The sequence below is a fragment of the Tinamus guttatus genome, unplaced genomic scaffold (genome assembly GCF_059628265.1).
Source record: "Tinamus guttatus ecotype Peru unplaced genomic scaffold, ASM5962826v1 Tinamus_guttatus_pri_ptg001194l, whole genome shotgun sequence".
NCBI lineage: Eukaryota > Metazoa > Chordata > Aves > Tinamiformes > Tinamidae > Tinamus > Tinamus guttatus.
The window spans coordinates 18405-41791 of record NW_028289728.1 but is presented as its reverse complement, the minus strand read 5'-3'; the positions used below and the strand labels follow the sequence as shown (position 1 = coordinate 41791).

The window sequence follows — 23387 nt, the reverse complement described above, 5'->3', positions numbered from 1 at the left end:
GTAGTCAGTGTATATACACTTCCCTCTACGAGATTCCTTGTTCAGAAATTTATGGGGAAAAAATGAACATCTTATTTTATATTCTTTTGTTTAAATTGTGACCAAATTTTCATCGTACAACATTAAACTTTAATGTGTTTCCAGCATGATAACCTTATATAGCTTTCATTACCCTTAAGTAGTCTTCACATTTTCTGTGAAGATACAATATCCTTAACTTTATCCTTTGTGTTCCTTTTTAGCAAACTTCCTTACTTTTGCATAATTCCTCTTTTGGGATCGTAATTGCAGTGGAATTTTTGGACTTGCTGCTCTCACAGATGTTAAATCTAAAGCACATAGTGGCTGCTGCTACAGAGAAGCTTTTCAGCTGTAAAAAAATTAGCTAGATCCTTCATGGTACGCGAGAGTAGAGCAAGTATTGCATCTAATCTTGCGAGTTCTGTAAGCAGTTGCTCAGCGAAGCAGTCACCAGTAGATACCTGTGTTTTATTGACTGCATTGTATCCTAGGGTGATATTTGTTTCTACATGAGGTTAATTTAAATCTGTCTTCAATATTATATTTTTTCATTTTCCTCACCTCTTCACATGTTTCGGTTAATGTTGTCAACCTAGTTGACTGTTATCATCGTCGTAGAGAGTCTGGCTCTTATTTGATTTGGAATCCAAAGAGATTCAGTTTTATTTGATGAAGTAGTTGGTTTATTAGTGGTTTTTTTTTTTGAGAGAGAGAGAGAGAGAGTTAAGTTCTTTTTTTCTCACAGAGCACTTACTATGCTTTTATGCAGCCTATTTTACCTTTCCTTTACAAGTGCATATATATACAGTTTTCATCCTGTCATTACAGTCATTTTCTATCTGTCCAAAAACTCTTTACTTAAGGATATAGAATTTCTCTACAGAAATTCTTTTTTTTTTTTCTACAGAATACAAATATAATCCACAATAATGTTCTTTATTTTTTTCCCACACCTACGGTTTAAAAATCACTTACAGCCTTCCTGAATTTTAAGTACCAGCATCACTGGTTTGTTTCAGTCTGGATGAAATTTGGCTCCTGAACAAGCTCCCTATATTTCAAAAATTCCTTCAGTTTCAGATGAACTGAATCCATATTATTTGAGTTGTCTTTTCAGGAATGCATTAAAGCCTTTTCTGTCTCCTCTGTCCTGTGGAGTGTACTGGAAGTGTTCTGGATAATTTTACAGAAGTACAGTTCTCCAGCTTCCTTCCTTGCAGCCTAGTTTTTTGTCTCTAGGACTTATTTCCTGCACTCTCCCGTGTTGTTGGTATCCATGAACATCAAACTTACAAACTCCTTCCATTTATTATTGTTATTATTATTATTTTCCTGGGTTGAACAAGATTCCTGTGAGATATCACCTTTACACTTGACTAATCAGACTTTACCTGGAGTAAAAAACCTATTTACCCGATGGTCATCTACCGCTATTTCAACTGTCAAGGATCTCAGCTTTAAGAAGAAGGTTCTCACCGCAAGAAGATCCATGACCACCTTGACCAGGAGAACTACCAGTGGCATTACTTCCCACACCACCAACCTGTTGCATTCTGTCACAAGACTAGGCTTGTGGATCCTGCTATATGCTGTTCCTTGACGTCTTCTCAATAAACCACGTATATATGCTGGCCTTCCACAGGGAAGATACTCCGGCATATGATACTAGCAGAGTAAATTGCATAACTCTCATCATCTTGCATGAATTCTGTCTTCATATCTTACTTTAACAGATTCGTACAAATATTAAATACTTAGATCATGATTTAAATAAAAAAAATCATTTTAAGGTCTAAATGCCATGTTATTGTTTAAAAAATGTTCACTATGTTCACTATCCAATTATAGTTTATCCTAGTAGGAGGGTTTAAATGGTGTATTGTGTCTGTAGTCTGAATGTGTCCATTTTCGACTTCATGTCACTGAAATTTGCACTGTTGGTTCATAAGATTTACTGTTCTGCCGAGGAGATTGCTTAAAAATGTGCCTGCCTGTGATCATCCATGAAATATGCTTTAAAAAGCAAAATAGGTTAGGTCATGGTATCGGTTGCACTACAAGACAAATCTCTCAAGCCGTTTGGTGTTGTTTGCTGCCTGCCCAATACAAGTGTATCATTTTCAAAATGAGCTTACCAGAACTTGCTGTATTCTTTCAAATGTGTGCACCATTGCCAGCTACAGAATTAATTTATAGTCCCTAATCCTACATAGTAATCTCCTGATAATGTAGTACTAGTACTAGTACTTTTGGCTGTAATTTTTCTCATTTTCAGTGGAACTCATGTTCATTTGCAAAACCACTCTTTTTTTTTTTTTTTTTCTAGATAACAGTGCTCTAATTATTAATGGGAGATGATTGCCTTGTTGCGAGAAGAGTTTATCTTTTATTTGCTAGTATTAAAATATCATGGAATAGTAGAATCCTTAAGGTTGGAAAGGACCTCTAGAGATAATCTAGTCCAACCCCCCTGCACATGCAGGGTAACCTAGAGCACGTGGCACAGGACTGCATCCAAGCGGGTTTTGAAGATCTCCAGAGAAGGAGACTCCACAACCTCTCTGGGCAGCCTGTTCCAGTGCTCTGTCTCCCTCACTGGCAAGAAATTTTTCCTTAAGTTCCTGTGGAACTTTCGGTGTTTCAGTTTCCGGCCATTACCTCTAGTCTGTATGTTTTGCAATTTACTTCTAATTTAACAAATCATCTAAAATCTATCCAGATTTTGACCAGTCATCAAAGTCTATCCGTCCTGTTCATCATGACTTCTCACTTTGTATTATCTACAATCATTATTGCAATTAATTTAGTTTTTCTTTCAGATCACTATTTTTTCAACTCTTTAAATAATCCAGGGACTGTCACTGCCCTACCAGAAGCATATCCACTTAATGTAAACTTTACCTTCATTAATTTTTGATTTGGATTTATTAGCAAGCCATTTTAAATACAGTTTTTGTTTTTTTTTGTTCATTAAACACTTGTGTGATATCAGATGAGAACCTTATGAAGGTTTTTCATAAAGTCTGGAAATTTAATAACAAATATTAATTTAACTTTGAAAGTTCTGTTTTCCATAATATTCACAAAAGCACAGAATCACAGATTAGTCTCCTTTAAATTTTTATGAACTTTTTTAATGAACTTATAATGAATTGACTGTTATTTTAAAATGGAACGGATGGTTAGTTGGCAGATTTATGATCATCTGAGCTTTACACCTCTATAATATAATGAAGACTTATATGCTATTTATATGTTTTAAGTATTGATCAAGTTTTAGCTTTCTCCTATTCTTCTGGAATTACATATACTTTTCAGGTTTTGGAAAATTGAAAATCAACAACAAAAATCTTACTTTCAGTCAAAATCAGAGGCAGTATTTGCCCTTGCATAACTGTTAGTCATGGTCATAGAGAATGATATATGATTACATAATAGCAGTACTGTCTCATATTTATGCATACTGTTGACATGAGTTTGCTTAAAAGATCTTTATTATGACACTGTCTAGCTTTTTATTATGTAATAGAAAAAATGGCACTTGGGAATGACCACAGATTTTAAACATAGAGATCCATATAATCTCAGATTGGGTCTGTAGTTTCTCAGTACACATGATGATTTTGATTAAAAGTTTTGATTCAATTCAAAATGAAGAAAGAATGAAATAATATGAATCAGCACATACTTCACTAAAACTGAATTATATGGTATGCGATTGAATCATACACACCTTTATAAATCTGTTATCTTACATCATGATATAATAATTTTCATTTTTAGCACAGACTGGAGTAGTATAATGTTCATGGGAACAGAAAAAATAAATTTTAAAAATGCAAGGAAGTATTTTTAGCTTGTTTTAACTACATACTTTATTTTTTACCCTCTTAAAATACAAAAGGAAATGTATGACTTACTCTTTTGCCCTTTACCCCAAGTCAGTATCATCATCATTCTGCTAACTTCAGTGCGAGAAAAAATAACTTGTTAAAGTATAAAATGAGTATGGGCTTAACCATTGAAGATCAAAATCCACATTTATCTGAATCATAAAATACTCAGTTTGAAATTTACATGTAAGAGTATAAGTACATATAATACATATAATCTCATGTAGGATTTCTGATATGCAGAATAAGATATGATCTGTAGTTACAGTTTTAGAGGCTGAGAGGTAATGTTATATGCAGTTTTGTTCAGCATATTGCTAAAAAAAGTCCTTCTCAGCTCTATAATGGTCAACAGATGAAGTTAAGTTCTGTTGTTATGGTGTCAGGCACTGATAGGTACACATGAATGAAGTGTCATATTCAATATGGTATTAAACATATGATAGGTTATTATAGAAAAATATTGATAAATGTTTATGCATTTCACTAGAAAATACAATAAAATAATTCTGAGAACAGATTGTCACAATAAGTTTTTTAGCATATCTTGCAAGAAAATTCACATAGGCCAGAAGATATGGAGGTATGGATTAGAAAACATAGGTATTTGCACCTGAAAAATGAGCAACTAAAGAAAATAAGTCTAAAATAATTTAGGCCTTTCAAATCTCTTCATATAGTATTCTCAGGAAAACAAAGCAAAATCATGTAAAAAATCTATCTAGGAAGTATATCACTTCAGCAATAGAAAAAAAATCATTAGAAATCTCTGTACAGAATTCAGAATATAGAGGAGATCTGATCTCAGTGTGAATGACCTTATGGTAAGGAAATGAGTGCCTCTTGAATCATAATTCAGAACTGAACTTGATCACCCAGACTAGGCTATCCTTGAGAAGTAAATTTTTAAAGTAAAAAACAAACAAATAAAAAAGACATTTCATTTGCTTGTTCAGATATTGTATTTTCACCTAAATTTATTTTTCTGCGATTTTTTAAAGCACAGAACTGTTACACTTCGTAGACAACCAGTTGGTGGCTTGGGCTTAAGCATAAAGGTATGGATAACTTCTTGCTTTTTTTTTCCCCCTTTAATTTTCATTATAAATGCTTCACTCTAGTCAGAAGTGAAATCTCATGCATAATACACATCTTTTGCAGGGTGGTGCTGAGCACAAAGTGCCTGTCGTCATATCAAAAATATTTAAAGACCAAGCAGGTAAAATATGTTTATATTGTTTAATTGTATAGTACTGTAAAATACATCACTTTTTGAGGAATTAAATGTTCTTTAAACATTCTTTAAAAAAATAAAATACGTTTATGGATTGTTCCTTCAGCATCACACTATCTTTAAGACTTTCTTTAAAGGTGCAACATGTATTCACAAAAAGAACCTCATTTTCAGGACAATGTTAGACCTTGGAATGATCTTGAAAATGTGTAGAGCTGCTGTGAAAAATAAAAGGTAAATTCAGTGAATTACTGCACATAGATGGGAAAAATGCACCACTTGAAGGCAGTATCTTGTAAGGTGAATTAAAAGGTTAGCTGATCAAAAACAAAGACATATTTCTGTGGTGGACATGGACATGGTTTGTTCTTTTCTTCACTAAGGTACCCTTTAAATATTTGAAGACTTATTCTTTTTCTATGATAAATCTATATGTTTCTGCACTTCTCTGGAATAAATCTCTCAATTTTTATAATCTTTCCTGCAGTAAAAGACAGAATATTACATAAAGATATTCAGCGCATTCGGTGCTACTTAAAAGACTCAGAGCTCCTAAAAGACTCAGGTTTTTGGCATCATCTTATTAAGTTATCAGATTCTCTTCCTGATTTGTGTAGTGGAGTTTACGCATTTTTGATCATACTTGGCTCCATATTCAGGACCACGTTTTCCTAGATCTCAGACTGTACTTGTTTATCTTCTCTGCATGTTCTTTAATAGGTTCCCATTTCTTTAATAGGTACACATACTCAAACATGCAACTTTATTTCCAGCTGATATATAATGAATATCCAGTGTACTGGCTATATCCTATTAAAAAGAGTTCTTCAGATTTCTTACATCATGTACTTGTGTTTATATATTTTGATGTAATTTTGTGTATGTGTGTTTCCATTGTTTACAACTTTATTGTTTCTGCAGTGAAGAAGAGAATAGATATTTTTATATCAACTGTAGATGGGACAATAATAAGCTTCTAATACAGAACGTAATAAAGCATACAAAGATAATAAATATATAATTAAAAGGAGATGTATAAGCATCCAGGAATGTAACTCAGGCAATTAAATACAAATCAAGGAAAGATACCTACTACTCTTTTAGGACTTAGTACTTTTAATCAAATACCACTGTAAGCTTGCATATCAAGTAGTAACATGCATTATATTGTACATAGTATGTAGTTTTTCTTATGAATCTGTTTCAGTTGGTGGGGTCATGAGTGCATCAATAATTTTATGGAGTCCACAGTTTAGCTCATATTTGAAAGCCTCTTCTCAGAAGATTCCTGCTGTAAGATATTGTAATGTTTTATCCAAGAAACATGAGTTGCAGTTAAAATAAAAGACAAGGCACATTAAGCCCATATACCATCCTGGATGAATCCATGAGTGGCATGAAGATACTAACCCAAAAAGCCAAGTATAAAGAAGGAAGTATATGCATTAACTGCACCACTATTGTGGGTGTTGGACCACATGATCTTCTGAGGTACTTTTCAATCAAACTGTTTTTGTGATTAGCAAAAAGAAAAAAAAAATAAAGCTGATAAGGAGAGTATGTCCAAACGTAACTCACTCCTGTCTAATTTTCCAGTTGACTCAGTGTGGAAGCAACATCACTAATAATTCGCCCAAATACGTTTTTTAAAATATTCTATTAATGTAAAAGTGTTTAACTAAAATTTCCCAAGATTAATCTGTACATTCTCTTACTTTTTTTCTTTTGAATGATTTAATGCATTATTGTTTTTTCTTTAATTTCCTTTTTGAAATTGTTTTCAAATTGAGTGAATCATTACATAATACCTTGTGTTTTGCTAATAGCTTCTAGCTGCATATTATTTTTACTGATTGTTATCACAATCAGTATTAACAGTTTATTTATGGTAAAGGATGTAGTAGGTCTACAAAATAGATTTCGTTTCTTAGAGGTGGGTAAATGAACAGTTGGACATGACTATTTGAAAGGAATTAGATAATTTAGGGTTATTTGATGCACAGTGAACCTATGAGAAATTTTGGTAGGTTCATTAAATATCTGTTAAAAATCCTTACACACAGTAAGAATGAAATTGTATTATCTTTTCTGTGTTTAGATCTTTCTTTCTGTTACTTATTATTTGCATTTTTTCATGACTAGGGAGTCTTTATGAACTTTGGAGGCTGTAAATCCTTCTGGACTTTAAAAATCACTTATACATACAGTGATTATTTTAATCACATATAGTATTATGGTTTTTTTTTGTAAAAATTGTTTATTATACCAGTCAAGAATAAAATTTATCTTTTATGTTGTAGAATTTTGAAGATAGCAATCATGCTAGCATGCATTATCTTCATGCAACATTCCATTTTTGTGAGAACTGCTTTAATGATGACTACTGCTGAGAGCATTGCCTGTGTCTCATATAATATGTGAAGTCAGATAAGCAGCAGTGATGAAACAGACTCATCTCTGCAGAAACAGAATAGTGGGATCAGCTCACTGAGGCATGATGAAAATAGTAAAATAAATACAACTACATCCATGGGCCCTGATGGGATGCACCTAAGAGTGCTGTGGGAGCTCGTGGATGTCATAGCTAAGCCGTTCTCCATCATCTTTGAAAGGTCCTGGAGAATGGGGGAGGTGCCAAAAGACTGGAAGAAAGCCGATGTCACGCCAGTCTTCAAAAAAGGCAAGAAGGAGGACACAGGCAACTACCAGCCAGTCAGCCTCACCTCCATACCTGGAAAAGTCATGGAGCAGGTCATCCTGGCTGTTGTCTCCAAACATGTGGAGGATAAGAAGGTGTTCAGGAGTAGTCAGCATGGATTCACCGAGGGGAAGTCATGCTTGACTAACCCGATAGCCTTCTATGATGGAATGACCAGCTGGGTAGATGAGGGAAAAACAGTGGATGTTATATATCTGGATTTCAGCAAGGCTTTTCACACTGTCCCTCACAGCATCCTCCTGAGCAAGCTCCGAAAGTGTGGGTTAGATGAGTGGACTCTGAGCTGGATTAACAACTGACTGGATGGCAGAGCCCAGAGGGTTCTGATCAGAGATGCAGAGTCTAGTTGGAAGTCTGTAGTTAGCGGTGTTCCCCAGGGGTCAGTCCTTGGTCCAGTCCTGTTCAGTTTATTCATCAATGACCTGGATGAAGGCACAGAGTGCTCCCTCAGCAAGTTTGCTGATGATACCAAACTGGGAGGAGTAGCTGATACCCCAGAGGGCTGCGCTGCCATCCAGAGGGACCTGGAAGGACTAGACAACTGGGTGGTGAAAAACGTCATGCAATTCAGCAAGGCCAAGTACAAGGTCCTGCACCTGGGGAGGAATAACCCCAGACACCAGTACAGGATGGGGACTGACCTTCTGGAGAGCAGCTCTGCAGAGAAGGAGCTGGGTGTCATGATGGACGACAAATTGACCATACGGCAGCAGTGTGCCCTTGTAGCCAAGAAGGCCAATGGGATCCTAGGGTGCATTAAGGAGAGTGTCTCCAGCAGGTCGAGGGAAGTGATCCTGCCCCTCTACTCAGCCCTGGTGAGGCCACATCTGGAGTATTGTGTCCAGTTCTGGGCCCTCCAGTACAAGAGGGATGTGGAGTTGCTTGAGAGAGTCCACCACAGGGCTATGAGAATGATCGGGGCTTGGAACATCTGCCCTATGAGGAGAGACTGAGGGAGCTGGGCCTGTTCAGCCTGGAGAACAGAACGCTGAGAGGGGACCTGATCAGTGTATATAAATATCTCAAACGAGGGAGGGAAGGGGATGGGGCCTGCCTCTTTTCATTGGTGGCCACCGACAGAACTAGAGGTAATGGCCGGAAACTGAAGCATCAGAAGTTCCACAGGAACTTAAAGAAAAATTTCTTGACAGAGAGGGTGACAGAGCACTGGAACAGGCTGCCCAGAGAGGTTGTGGAGTCTCCTTCTCTGGAGATCTTCAAACGCCGCTTGGACGCAGTCCTGTGCCACGTGCTCTAGGTGACCCTGCGTGTGCAGGGGGGTTGGACTGGATGATCTCTAGAGGTCCTTTCCAACCTTAATGATTCTATGATTCTGTGATACATGAAAGAGGGATAGTTTAGATTTTGCAAGTTTCACAGAGGGTCCTCTCTTAAAGAGCCCGGATTGGTCAAAAGCTGAATTTGAAAGGATTTTCCCATCTTCTGTGCTTTATAAGGTGACTTGTAACTCACATTCTGCTATATTAAAAAAAAAAGTTTCCGTTTTATGTGGTTAGGCCATTTCTGACTGAAAGAAGAAGTGACTTCTGACTGTGGAAGAAGTGGGGCAAACTCAGATCTTTCAGCCATTGAAGTATTCTTGAAGTATGGCTTGAAACCCTGCACTCTGCAAACACAGAGGGTGTCTATATCCAAATACCATATCCTGGCTGCTCATGTTCAGGACCATCTATATTTGGAGGGCATAGTGGATTTGAGAAAGGCTTATGACAGGTTCGCCTATATAAAGAGACCAAAGATTGTTTAATAGGGAAGCAAATGTGTTACTTCCATTCGTAACTGTTTTTCAGTATTGTCCCAAATTATCCACGAAGGAGGTAATTAAGACCAGGTCGAACAGGTCAGTGGCCAGAGGCCTTGGGCTCCAGCGGGCTAAAAAAGTCAGGTTTCTCAAGGATGAGATCAGCCCACATGGACATGCATGCGTGCATAAGGAAGTGAGAGTGGATGAAATGCTTGTGTTATACCTTGCGCTGATGAAGATGAAGGCCGAATATTAGTCATTTATTGGCTTAGGAAGGCCTTTTCTTGAGCAGGACATTAGAACTTTCATGGTATTTATTACTTGTACACTGTTTGCGAGTGCCACATTTCTCAATATTTTTTCAGGATTACTCTTATTTTCTAATGTCTAAATATCTGAATGGAAAGTGTAAACAGGGTGAGGCCAGACTCTTTTCCGCAGTGCCCGGTGATATGGCGAGAGATACAGGCCAAGACTGAAACACAGGTAGTTCCATCTGAATATAATGAAATCTTTAGTACTGTGATAGTGACAGAGAACACTGGAACAGCTTGCTCAGAGAGGTTGTGGAGTCTCTATCCTTTAATATATATAAGAAGTATCTGGACAGGGTCTTGTGCAACATACTCTAGGAGATCTGGTCTGAGCAGGGGGATTGGACTAGATCTCCAGAGGTCCCTTCCAAGCAGAACCATTCTGCGATTCTGTGAAGATGTTTCTGTACCTTAGCTTTACAGGTATCTCCTAAGCAATATTCACTTTGGAAAGTGCATTTTGCTGTTTATGAAACAAAAGGTCAATAATATATCTGAAAACCATAATCTGTATTTTCAGGGCACTTGTAGTGTTACAGTTACCATTCACATACCTTAATCTTAGTAGAGACAGGTATCAAAATGCAAACTGTAGTTTTAATTACTCTTTCTTCCTTATAACAGATCCATATGACAGAATAAACAGCTACCCTAGGATACAACTGCTATGAATAATTTTTGTTCTTTCTTTTACCTATCTGTGGTGGAAAGTAGTTTGATTATGAATTTCAGAAACATAATCAACTAGAAGGATAAGTTATTATTTGAATTTATTACCACTACAATCCAGGTAGAATTAAAAAAATTATAATTATTTCATTCGGGCAAATAAGAGATCTAGATCATACATGTTCACTCAGATCATTGTTCAGGAGAAAATCCCCTGAAATCTTTCTGAAGATAGTGTTTTGGACTTTAGTTTTGGAGCTTGCTTTTACCATGATGCTTTAATGTGGAAGCTGGAGAAGCGGGCAGCTAGAGGTAGAGCCTCCCCTGTTCTGTATATTGCAGATTCATGGTGCATTGAAAGATAACGATTAAATTCAAAAGAAAATTCATTCAGATATTTTCGGGCAAAAGCACAATCATATAGTGTATTTGATGGAAAGAGCAAATGTAATGATTCTTCTGCTAGGAGATAGTGTCACATGGAATAATAGGAGAAATTTAATAACATCCTTTGGCAATTTCAGAAAAGTTCTCTTTCTGATCTTTACACTGTTCTTATCTTTCTTGTACTGATTTATGAATTTTAGGCTTTCTAGGCTATTTTAGGAAATATATTTTTTCTTTCCTTATGACTCATTTAATGTATATACTTCTGCTATTTCTGGTATCACCACACTTTGTCAATTATGTCATCTAATTTTCATCTCTACAGCTTTTACAACAATTTCTTTTTTTTTTTTTTTGCATTCTGTAATGGTATGTAACAGAAATTGAGTTACATATTTTGGAAGAAAAGATTGAAGATACTGGATTTGCCTATAATTTATTTCTGCATAAAATGTTACATATTCATAACTCGTCTGACTTATTATGCTGTTCAGATCATTAAGCCTTTTCCTTGTGATATTAATCATACGTCTATTAAAGCTAACCTTATGTCTTAGACTATTGCAATTATAGGAGCAGATTGATCTTCCTTTACATTTTACTGAATCCCTCAAACCATTTTTTTTTACCAAGTGATTAATTAATTTTAAAATGTGTACTAGTGTTTTCACCTGAGAAATATTGTAAACGTTCTTGAAATATTATCAGGTTTAAACTTAGTAATATATATGCATTTCTATCAATTTAAGTAGTTTTGCACTGACTTTTAATGGGATCCTAGTTATACTTGGCTGGTAGAACTTTTTTATTGCTGATATTTAACAATAAACATTGCTTGCTCACAGTTACATTTGTGGGTTTTGCTACTTGCTTATTGGTACTTAATTCTCTTCTTATTCAATAGATGAGTATTTTTACATTTATATTCAATAATAACAAACTTGCTGGCTATAGGTGGGCATATATCTCTAATAATAAATATCAGTAGTAACTTTTCATATTTTCTAAAGATACATTAAAAAAAGCAAACAGTGCAGTGTCTTAACTGCCATGTGTTTTCTTGCAAAAGTGAAGTTTTAAGTATTCCTCTGACTAAAGTTCCAATTTCATGTTTCTTTTAGTGTTGATATTTTTCTATAAAGGCAAATTCAAATGAGGAAGAATTGATTTACTAAATATGTATAAAACTGGAATATTTTTTCTCTAGTAGAAATTTATTCATATAATCACACATTCAAAGCTTATTCCACTCAACACAGTTGCATGTGTTCCACTCAACACATGAATTACAGTAACATGAGAATTTGCTTTTCAGTAGCTCATCTATGGCAGGTTTCATTCAGACTCTCTTTGCTTGCAAAAAAAATGCAATGTAATCAGGTTACATTAAACCACTTCCTTTAATTAAAAAGGCAACTTTTTCTTTCTCAGTTTTTCTTCATTGATTTCACACTGAAATATTATTTGCTTGGAAATCACTGAAAGAAACATATTGTTAGTAGCTTGGCTTAAGAGTCTTTTGATGAGATGAGCAAATACCTGGACTTCTGAAGGAAATTCAAATTATTTGCATTTTTCTCCTCTTATTTCCTAAAGTAGATCTAAACTTTTATCACCGTGTGTGTTGACACTTCGCTCAGATCATCCGATAAAATGTCAGTGTGGCTGATGTTGCAAACCCACTTGCAACAAGAAATCCATACAAAAGCCTTCAACAATTTCTCTTACAGTCAGTGCTAAGAGTTTAATGGGCAGAAATTTAGCTTTAAAGCTTTTCCTGTTATAGCTTTTGATATACAAAGCATATTTATTTTCTAAAAAAGAGACATCCCCATGACTTTTCTAGATGTCTTCTGTTTCCTGTTATGTATAGCACTTGTCCAAACCAGGTCAAGAAAAAAAAAGGTAAATTTTGGCAGTAATATAGGCTTTCAGATCTATTAGGCAATTAGTATCAAAACGATATTTTTGAAATTGGTGAGAGACAGAGAACAGTTCATCTGCTTTCTAAAAGTCACTGCAGGAAAAGGTTCTTTTTCACTTTTTTTTTTTTTAAAAAAAAAAAAAAAAAAGCTAAGGAAAGAACTTTCTCCTTCATGCCTGTTGACTTCTTTTGCAATTGCTAATTGCACTCTACCCTTTTGCCTCCTTTTACTTTTTTGTTTATGTAAGATATAAAACCATGCTTGTTTATCAGAAAACTACATTTGTTCCATTAGTGGAGTTTGCAGTGAAAATATTATAAATTTATTGTTGTAGTAGATTTCCTTTGAAGTTAGATTCAGTGCCAGTCCTATAGGTAAAACTATTTTTATTGGTAGAATGTTCTAGTAAACAGTTTATTGTGAAAACCTGCTTTTTTGTTTGTATCATCTGAAAGGCCTTAAGCTGCCTATTTCTGTTAAAGATCTCATAAAACAGCATAGATTCTCTGTTGCAGTTTGAAAGAAGTGTGGGGTTGAGGGGGAAGGCGGTATGAAATACTGACTCTGCCAGTATCAGATTCACGAACGGTCTGTCGACCATAGGTCCGATTGCCTTCCAAACAAGTAGTCCAGTTCACGAATAGCAGGATTTATTCAAATTCAACATTTACAAAACAGTTTTTGGATGTCAGTGGCTACACTGTGGCATTTTTAGCTAGCTTTGATGTACAAATGTGCAATCATCACTCACTCAAGAAAATGAGAGACGGCTCTCAGTCCCAAGTCTCCTCAGGTGGCATCCCGACCCAAGAGAAGGAAAGGGGTTCAGCCCATTGACTGACCCAGAAGTTAGGATGGGATTTTCCCGCTCTATCTTGCCTCCTTAGTTCCGCTAAGTGGAGCATGAATTATTATAGTCGTAGTTCCTATTGTTATTGATTGGTGAAAAAGTTTCTCGCTTTCATTTAAAGGCAGAGTCAGTCAAAAATCTGGAACACATGCTCAGTGAGGAATGGTCATACCTCGGAGGTGGGTAACTGGGATGGAGGTGTGTTTTGGCATTATAATGAGGTTATAATGAGCAAAGTTTAAACAAAGTTCATCCGAAAGGAGTGATTTGCCACCCTGGCTGGCTCAGCACTGGACATGTTATCGTATATCTCCCATTGGACAGCCACTGTGTGGCTTATCAGCGGCCCAGCACAGGGAGTGCAACAGAGTTTGGCCGCAGTGTCTTCACTCCGCTCCATCCTCCGTTACTCCCCTTTGCAGCTGTGAGGAGGGCAGGTTGTGCTGCCCAGGGAACCGTGGAGGAGCAAAGTCCGTGCGCACGAACCATCCTGGAAGTGGCAACTGTGTCTCACCCCAAGCAGGCCTCTGTAATGCCCTTCTGTTAGGCCCTAGTTTTTCTCCAAGTTCCTCCTTTTCAAACAATTCTTCCACAGTCTCACACTGAAAATGAGTAGAAAAAGAGATGAGAAATAAGAGGTGAACAGAGCTAGAGATAACAGAATTGGGGGAAAAACAAATGGTAATAATAGTGGAATGAAGAAAATCATTTTTGTTACAGGACCATAATCTGACATGAACAATCTGAAGAATATATGGTCAGAAGTGTCCACCATTTTTTCCCCAAAAGTGGAATCTGGCTTAGTTACATTTTTCCAGATGAGATTCTGCTATTCATGTTCAATTTGGGAGGATTATTCTTCTTCGTCTATACAATTTCCCTTGTAAGTCTTCCTCAAAAACTGCTATGAAATTGTCTGCTCTCAATGTGAAATTTTGGTTGTTCTTCACGAGGCCGGTTTGGTTTTGTGAATACAGTTCCCAGCTCAATGTTGCTCCTATTACATTCTAGACACTGGGAATTGGGAAAAAAACAGTGCTTCAGTTTCTCCTAGAATAAGGTCCGGAAAATGACTTGGCTTGCATAGAGTATGAAAAATTAACATCTGAGAATCTTTATTTGCAGGATATATTTATTTATTACAAATACTTCTTTAATATGTCAATACCATGTTAAATTAGTTTTTTTTTTTTTCCAGCAGTTATTTTATGGAATTCTTATTAAGGTATTCAGCCAACCTAATCCTGCTTAGCTTTTGGAATCTGATGCAATTACAGGCTATTATGATAAGGCAAAAGGCTTACTACCTTGGTTTATTTTATAGTAATGTAAGGTCAGAGCTTGCTGTGTTTAGATACAGTTTTCTCCCCTTTTTTATGGCAATATTACGTTAGGTAAGTCTCATGCTTTTACAGATTCCTATACTTGCCCTCTAGTTTCCTCTGTATGCTTAGCTTCTGTTTGTGTAGCTTCTTAGCACTGCAACAATCTTGAGGCAGTAAATAAATAAAGCTCTATTTTGAATTACGTGCCAGCAGAACGTAGGAGGGAAACATAAAGTAAAATTAAGCAATCCATAGGTATAATACAAAGCCTACATTTGTGCTGTTGTCTTTCTGTTCACCATGGAGTGGTACTAAATAACAATTAATTAATTGCATTAATTTCTTCAAATGATTTAATATTCGAAGATTCTTCTGTCATAAGAATTGCACGTTTAGTTAATAACAAAATAATACCTTTCATTTGTGAACACAGATGTGCCATTTTTAGGTTATAAATCATGTTTTCCCCAAATTCTTAAATATTAAATATTACTAAAACTAAGAGCAACAACATTAATAGTTGCCTTTTGACCCGTGCACATATTTAGCCTCAATCCAACTAGGTTCCCAGCCCCTGATTTACCAGCCTTCCTAGTGTTACAAGAAAAACACACCCTTCTATTGTGTGCTGACCCTGCCTGCCTAATGAAGTCAATGGAATAGAAAAAGACCGATTTTAGTAGTGTTTCTTTTATTAAAGAAAATCTGAAGTTTACAATTGCCATCACATATCTATGGCAGTCTTTGCTGATGCCATTGTGTTATCTGCACACTGTTACAGTTCACACTGTTCTTCATGTAGTCCAAGTACAAAACACTTCTCATCTTCCAGGTCAAACCAGTTTTATCTTGAGTTAACTTTGAAGGTACAAGTACATGTGCAACTGTAAGAGTGCCAGCAATAGTTGCCATTAGTTTGACAAAATGGCATTAGCTTCTTAACAGTTCTGTAACCTACTGACATCAATCTTGGCAGGATCAGAGCCTTGTTTTTAAATATTAAATTCCAAGAGGTAAACATCTTCCAATTCCACTAAAAATTACAAAATTACAAAATCAGTGAGTACACCTCAGGAAATGTCATTGTACCTATTAAGAATTAGTTTTCTTTGCAGTTTCATTACAATATTCCCATTAATTCTGTAAAGGTAGAACACATGCAAATTACACACTGAAATAATGTATTATGGTACTCTCAGGAACAAAGCTAACTCAAACTTAATATTAAAGAAAGAGTGGTATTATATTCTAGACACAACCTATTTTAATTATAGCAGTCCTTTTAAATTTGTTTGGGGGGAAGGAATTGCTAAGTAGCTTCTGAAATTTCTATTTTTCTTAGTGGAGAAGACTAATGAAAAGTGTGAATTTCCACATAATTTAATGAAATCCTTCATTAGTGAGAAATTACACTTGTGCTCCATGTTAAATTTTGTGTATGGAATGTAACTCTTGTAATTTGGCCAAAATTGGAAGGAATCTATTAGCTTTACAAGGTGGTGACTGATTGATATGCCATTGGTATTTTCAAAAGCAAAGCAGTTTTAGATGACTGTTATAAACAGCATGCTAAACTAAATGCTGAAAGTCAATATAGCATTATTTTTTCAGTCAGTAGATTTTTCAATTAAAATGTACTCTTTTTGTATTTCCACAGCTGACCAAACAGGAATGTTATTCATAGGAGATGCAATAATACAGGTCAGTAAACATTTGCTTGTTCCACAGACATGTTTGTTTCATACTTGTCTTTTTGTTTATTTCATTAACTAACTTAAACATTTCAAATAATTTTCTCTCTATGGTATCTGCTTTTAGGTTAATGGTATTAATGTAGAAAGTGCTACCCATGAAGAAGTGGTAAGTCATTCTACTTTGGATTTTTTATAATATTGCAGAATATCATGTCCATATAGTTTTTTTTTTTTGTTTGTTTGTTTGTTTTTTTGTCTTTTTTCCCCCTCTAGGTTTGTACATATCATTTTTGTTTTTTCACTGTAAAGACACAATGTTTTATCCAGGTCTGTCATACATACGAACATTAAGAGTTTTGTTTTGTTCACAGTTTTTATAGCTTCTATATAGGCACTGTTCTTTGACTATTCTTCACAGTCAGATACTTGCAGTTATGGCACAAATGTACTATGCCAAATCTTTGTAAGTTACATCAATTTTCTATGGAGCCAAATTGCTCTTCCCAGGATAACTTAATCACTTTCACCAATGAACATGTGATTTTTTTTTGTTTTTCCTGTAAACTGTACACTGGCCTATTTGCCATAAAATTGATTAGAATGCAAACAACAACAACTAAAATCTAAAAGACCTTCTCTATTTAAAAAAGAAAGTAAAAAATATAAAAAACATCCACAGCCTTTTTGGGGAAGCTACCACTGCTACTGTGCAGGCTCCCACTGCAGTCCAATGGGTATTCACAAATACAGTCTCTCAAACAGGGTTAGTATATTGTGTAGTCACAGAATCGCAGAATGGTTGAGGTTGGAAGGGGCCTCTAGAGATCATCTAGTCCAACCCTCCTGCTCCAGCAGGGACACCTAGAGCACGTGGCACAGGGTGGTATCCAGGCAGGTCCTTCGCTCCAGAGAAGGAGGCTCCACAACCTCTCTGGGCAGCCTGTTCCAGGGCTCTGTCACCCTCAAGTAAAGAAGTTCTTCCTCACGTGGAGATGGAACTTGCTGTGTTTCAATTTGTACCCTACCCCTTATCCTGTCACTGGCCACCACCAAGAAGAGTTTGGCCCCATCCTCCCTACATTCTCCCCTCAGGTACTTACACATATTGATCACATATAGATATATGTGTGTGTGTTTGCAACTTTATTTATTTATGCACACAGGTATAATCTTTAAAGAGTATGACTTTCTTATAACTCCTGAACCACATGGATTGTAGATGATCCTGTATTGTGTTAATACTTTTAAACAATAAAAAAAAAAAAAACACTTAACATTTTAGCATTGAAGGAACAAGGATTGAATTACTGTAGTAAAGAATCTACTTTAACTGACTTTCAACATTGAAAAATTAGACTATGTGGGATTAGTGTCATGTTCCTGATAATTGCCTTCAGGACAATTAAAAGGGAGTCAAGTTTTTCAGATAATATATACACATATATACATGTATATATATACACACTATATATATATATTTGCATTTATATATACACAGACACATATATTCACATATATTGTGTGTGTGTGTGTGTGTGTGACCAGAGTAGTGGAGGAGTCACAGTCCCTGACATTGTACAAAACACATGTAGATGAGGCACTTAGGAATGTTGCATTTAAAGAACGGAATTAAACTAACTAGTGCTAGGTCCATATACTCTTTCTGGAATATTCATTTTCATCATAATATTCAAGAAGGAGAATAAGGTCTTTTCATGAGTTCTGGGGAGATATAGTGCTGTAAAAAAGGATTGGAAAGATTATCCAATATTTCTGAGACCAGTAATTCCAAATAGCATTCAGTTTGCTTAAAGCAAAAATTATTAAAATGTTTTCTATATTGTTTTATAGAATTTAAATGCTAATAGCTTTTCTTCCTATAGTTAAATGGTAAGCTTAGACTTTTGCCTCTTTATTGAAAAGGCAGAGATGGGGTGAAAGGGTTCAGTAAGATTGTGCTGTTCTTGATGTAAAGAAATAAGAAAGGAAATACTTCTTCTGAAAGATTGTTCTTCTCAGTAATACCTTCCACAGCATTTTGAATATTCAGATGCCTGCAGCCATACCCTAGATTAGAAAATTCCTATCAATTGCTACTTCATATTACCTGTGGCAGTCTAGACAAGAGATAAGCCAGAAGTTGCTAGGTGAATTTACAGAATGTTGGTTGGCCTAAGGTATCAATTCTGGTAGTATTTCTTGTACTTTCTCCTCCAATTCATACTGTACATCAGTTGAAGAATCGCTTGTCCTTAAACCCTCAAACTAATGTGTTGATATGCAGAGAGAGAGGCGATGGCTGAGATGGGAGTAGGCAGTGCACAGAATATGAGCAGAGGAAACGTATAGATTTTGGAAGCTACTGAAACAAATCACCGTCTCATGTCTGAGAGTATCCGAATGGGGCTTAGCAGTAATACGTTCTCATCGCATCTGTTCCCTGTGCTGGCATTAAAGGCATTAGACAAGGATTACTACCTTAGTCCTATAATTATGAACACATTATTGAATTTGGTTTCTTGAAGAGAATGGACACATGCCAGTCTCACTGACTTAAAAATAGGTGTCGATACTACTCTTTTTTTTTTTCTGTTACTGTTCTGATTATACCGTATGAAAGCATAAATCAAAAAAAAGTTTGATTTCTCCCTCATTTGACATTCTTTAAGTTGGTTTAGGTCATTTATCAGGTTTACTGTATGCAGGGAGTGGTTTTATACACTATGAGATCAGCTAGACTATGGACCTCTAAGAGAATGGAGGACATTTTCTTCCTTTTTTTATGTATGTTGCATTTTCTTGAAAAAATAGTTGAATGTTATCACCCAAAATAAAACCAGTTCATATTCTGTCCACGTGCACTGCTTTTTTGGCAGGCAGTAAAAGTCAGTATAGATAAAAGTTCTTACCACCGGTTTGTATTTACTGGCAGAATCAGTTGATTCACTGACAAGTGCATCTCAGAATAGTATCTGTAGCAATCAGCAATGACATGGGTTTTGTCAGTCTTATCATCAAGGCAGAAATTATATGGGCAAAGAAGCTAAACTTGCTTTTATTACCTGGAGGTGATCTCTCTAGGTCAAGATAAAATGCAGCTACATGGTCTTGCAATCCATTTCTTAGTGCTGATTAATACAGTCAGGCTGAATTTCTAAAATAATAACAGACAGAATCTCAGTAAAGCACAGTCAGGTCTGTTTTATATTGGTGAACTGCCCTCCTGCTAGTTGTATTGTTATTGCACATACAAAACTTCAAACCTTCTGAAAGCTGTTCCTCACAAAACATCCCTTAAGGACTGTTTTTCAGAACTAAGGAACACTCAAGAATTGTCAATGTAACTCAGCTATTCTCACTGGTGAGGAATGATAAAGAAATTTGTGAAGTTAATCTTTGCACTGCACATGAGAATTCAATGAGAATCACTAAATAAAACGTTTTGAAACAACTTTAGGTCATACAGCTGAAAAAAGCTCCTGAAAAGAAAAGAATCTTAATGGACCTGGAGACAGATCTGGAAAGAGACATTTCTACAACCACGGCCTGCTATCAAAATCAGAGTGAGGTTTGATAAATGCATCAAGTAGTTTAGGAATTATTCTATAGGTTCTGGGATTAGGTAGGCTACTGCCAAAGTTCCTGAAAGAATGGAGGATGTTTTATTTTTTATTTTTACCTGGGTTACCCCTTGAAATAGCGGTTAAGTTTTGTCACTCATAATCAAATTTTCCATATTTGAATATGGTATATGATTTTGTAATTGTGAAGAAATGCCTCAAAAACCATGCAGTTAATGTTCCTAGGCTTGCAACTATAGGAATCTCATTAGCCATTATTTGTAAATGAAATGTGTAAATGAAATGTGTCAATGAAGCCCTCATCTGCTACTTATCAGGAGATTAATATTTCTTATCTCATGTTTATTGAGGTACACAGTCCACGTCTTTATATGCATGCACACAAACATATCACATATACGCCTAAAGTGAAATTTGTGTGAAATTTATGAATACATGTATGTGATTCATTTAATTTAAAAAATAAAAAGGAAAAAGCCTTCAATTTAAGTTCTTGAGGGTCTGTGGTTCTATGTCTTTTTTTGCTGAGGAATGTGGATGTGTTTAGATTTCTTGTATTGCATACAATTCTCAGTACTTTTTTTCCTGTGTAAGCTTTTTTCCTACACCTGTAGAAGAAACTTCATGTCTTAGCTCTGTTTAGGGCTCAGAGAACTCATAAATTAACAGCTTTGGGTTTTGCATACAATGCAGTAGCTTTGGGCACGTAGAAATACCACTGAAGAAAGTAGTGTTGTTGTTTCTGAAGCTTTTAAAGCCTAGTGGTTAAAAGTACTGATCCAATTCAAAAGGCAGGAGATCAGGATGTGAGGAGTCATCTAACCTTTATCTTCTATCTATCTTCTATCTCCATATAGAGTTGCCTGCTTTTTTATGTACATAAGTCAAGTGAGAGGTACTCCATTAATTCTGTTCAAAAGGCACTCATCAATGAGGCTCGGGCAATCTCAGTTCACATAGTGTTGAATTTTATCCTTAATGTTGTTGGCATCATACAAAAGAGTTTAATCAGAGATTTATTGAGTCCTTCTGGCTTGCTCTATTTTCTTTGGTAACATGATCATATTCAGTGATCTGCTTGAAGAAGAAACCACCTTCAGTATAGTTTGAACATAATTCTTCCTATTTACCTCCTGGGAGATGAAGATATCATTTATAAATATCTAATTCAAGATGATGAATTGTACTGTTAGATCCAAAGGACTTCTACATGGATGCTGATGGTAGAGTAACTGAATACTTTCACTGATGCCACAGTGATAAACTGTTCAAGGGCAGATTCAAGAATATGATCTCTGTTTCATGATTTGGGGTTTTTAATCTTTTTACTGTAGCAGTAAAAAAAAAAAAAAAAAAAAAAAAAAAGTATTTCTTCCCCTTTTGTTCTTCATTTCTTCTGTTTTAGAATACCCTAAAATATATAAGGAGGTGTTCTGCGCAGACACAAGTTTAGATAACCTGCACTTTATTAAATGGAAGATTATTTATAATCTCATGTCAATTTGTCTGACAGGTGTTAAATACTCCAGAGCCCCATTCACCCAGGGGTGAATACTCTGGGAGAGAAAGCTACAAGATCTTAGAGCAGTGGAAAAGGAAACCAATTCATTCTATCTACTACACAGCTGGCACTGTGGATATGGTTACTTAGATGTCTGATCCTGGTTCCATGTGTATAGTTTGTTTTCTTGACCCTTTGCTACTTTCAGAAAAGTTAAAAGATCCTAGCTTCCCTGGAAGCTAAAAAAAATATAATCTGAGCTGTCAGTATCACAGCTTTCTCATTTTATACTGCTAATTATGAAACTTTGTTTTTCTCCACACTTCTTCAAGTTGCTACAGACTTGCAATCAACTTGCAGTATTTCCTACCCTTCTGAGGGATTGTCTTGATTACTTTATTTACTAATGCAGTTTGACTTTTTTTTTCTTATTTTGTACTTTTTTTCAGCCTTGCACTGTGTTTCTTTACCCTTTTTTTAATCTAACTTCTAAAAGTAACCTATTGCACAGGTCTCCCATTCTTTGCATTATTTCAGTCATATTCACCAAAAATGCACCATTATTTCACACATATTCAGAGGACATGCAGACAAAATCCTTAAAATGGGAGTGGGTCAAAATTTTGACTGATATACAAGCAAAAAGGGGAGCTGTGAAAGGAAATAAAATGTGCAGTGACAGTTTGCTGATTCTGTGGAATTATTCAGATTGGTGAAGATGGGAAGCAGCTCTGAAAATAAACAGAAGGATTCAATGACAGGGTAAAAAAGTGGAAGGTGAAATCTATGTATATAAAAGTTAAGTAAGCGGTACACAGAGAAGAAAACAGTTCTAACTTAACATGTGAAATGATGGACTTTGAAGTGTCCACTGCAGCTTTGGAATAAAATTTCAAGCTTTTAGTAATCAGGAAAGTTAATTGAATCTTGGATTTTTATTTTATTTTATTTTTTTTTTTTTAAGAAAGGAGGAGAAAATAGATCTAAAACACCACAAAGCATCTAAGGCGCCTCTGTATCTTCAATATTGTCAGCATTTCTGGTTCCCTCAGTTTCAAAGAGTTTAAAAGAACGGGAAAAGGTTCAAAGAAAACATCAAGGCACGAAGCAGCATGATCAAAGATGTGGGAGAGCTTCTGAACAGCGAATAAATAAATGGTAGCTAGAACTTTACTCTGGAAAAGAGATAATTGAGATGGGTGATTTTGCCGGAGAGCTGGTTTGTCAGGATCATCTTTCTACTACTCACCACTTTTTGTGGACAGCCCAAACCGTCTGTGACTTTGAGGGAAACCCAGGGCAATCCCCACTGCAGCCGCAGTGCACTTCGTGCTATGGTGTGGTGTTGTGTGGGCTATGTGTTGTCATTTATGTCCTTGGTGCATAATGGAGAATGGAGGTTTGGCCAATTTTGACTGGGGACACATCACACTGTGAAGTGAGCACTACCCGGGAGTGAAATAAATTGGCCACTAGAAACACTCGTTTGTATCCACCCAAATTAGTATC

At 35.8% G+C, this 23387-nt stretch overlaps 1 protein-coding gene across 1 annotated transcript in view; it reads left to right on the top strand.

Moving 5' to 3' along the window:
• LOC148590633 (gamma-2-syntrophin-like) overlaps positions 1-23387 on the top strand; it is a gene marked incomplete at its 3' end in the record, with an annotated part of 49143 nt that overhangs the window by 7599 nt on the left and 18157 nt on the right. Inside the window, exons 2-4 of the mRNA XM_088538805.1 lie at positions 4916-5133; positions 16760-16803; positions 16921-16962. Of these exons, the coding sequence (XP_088394931.1) occupies positions 5052-5133; positions 16760-16803; positions 16921-16962 (168 nt within the window). The remainder of the gene's footprint in view (positions 1-4915; positions 5134-16759; positions 16804-16920; positions 16963-23387) is intronic.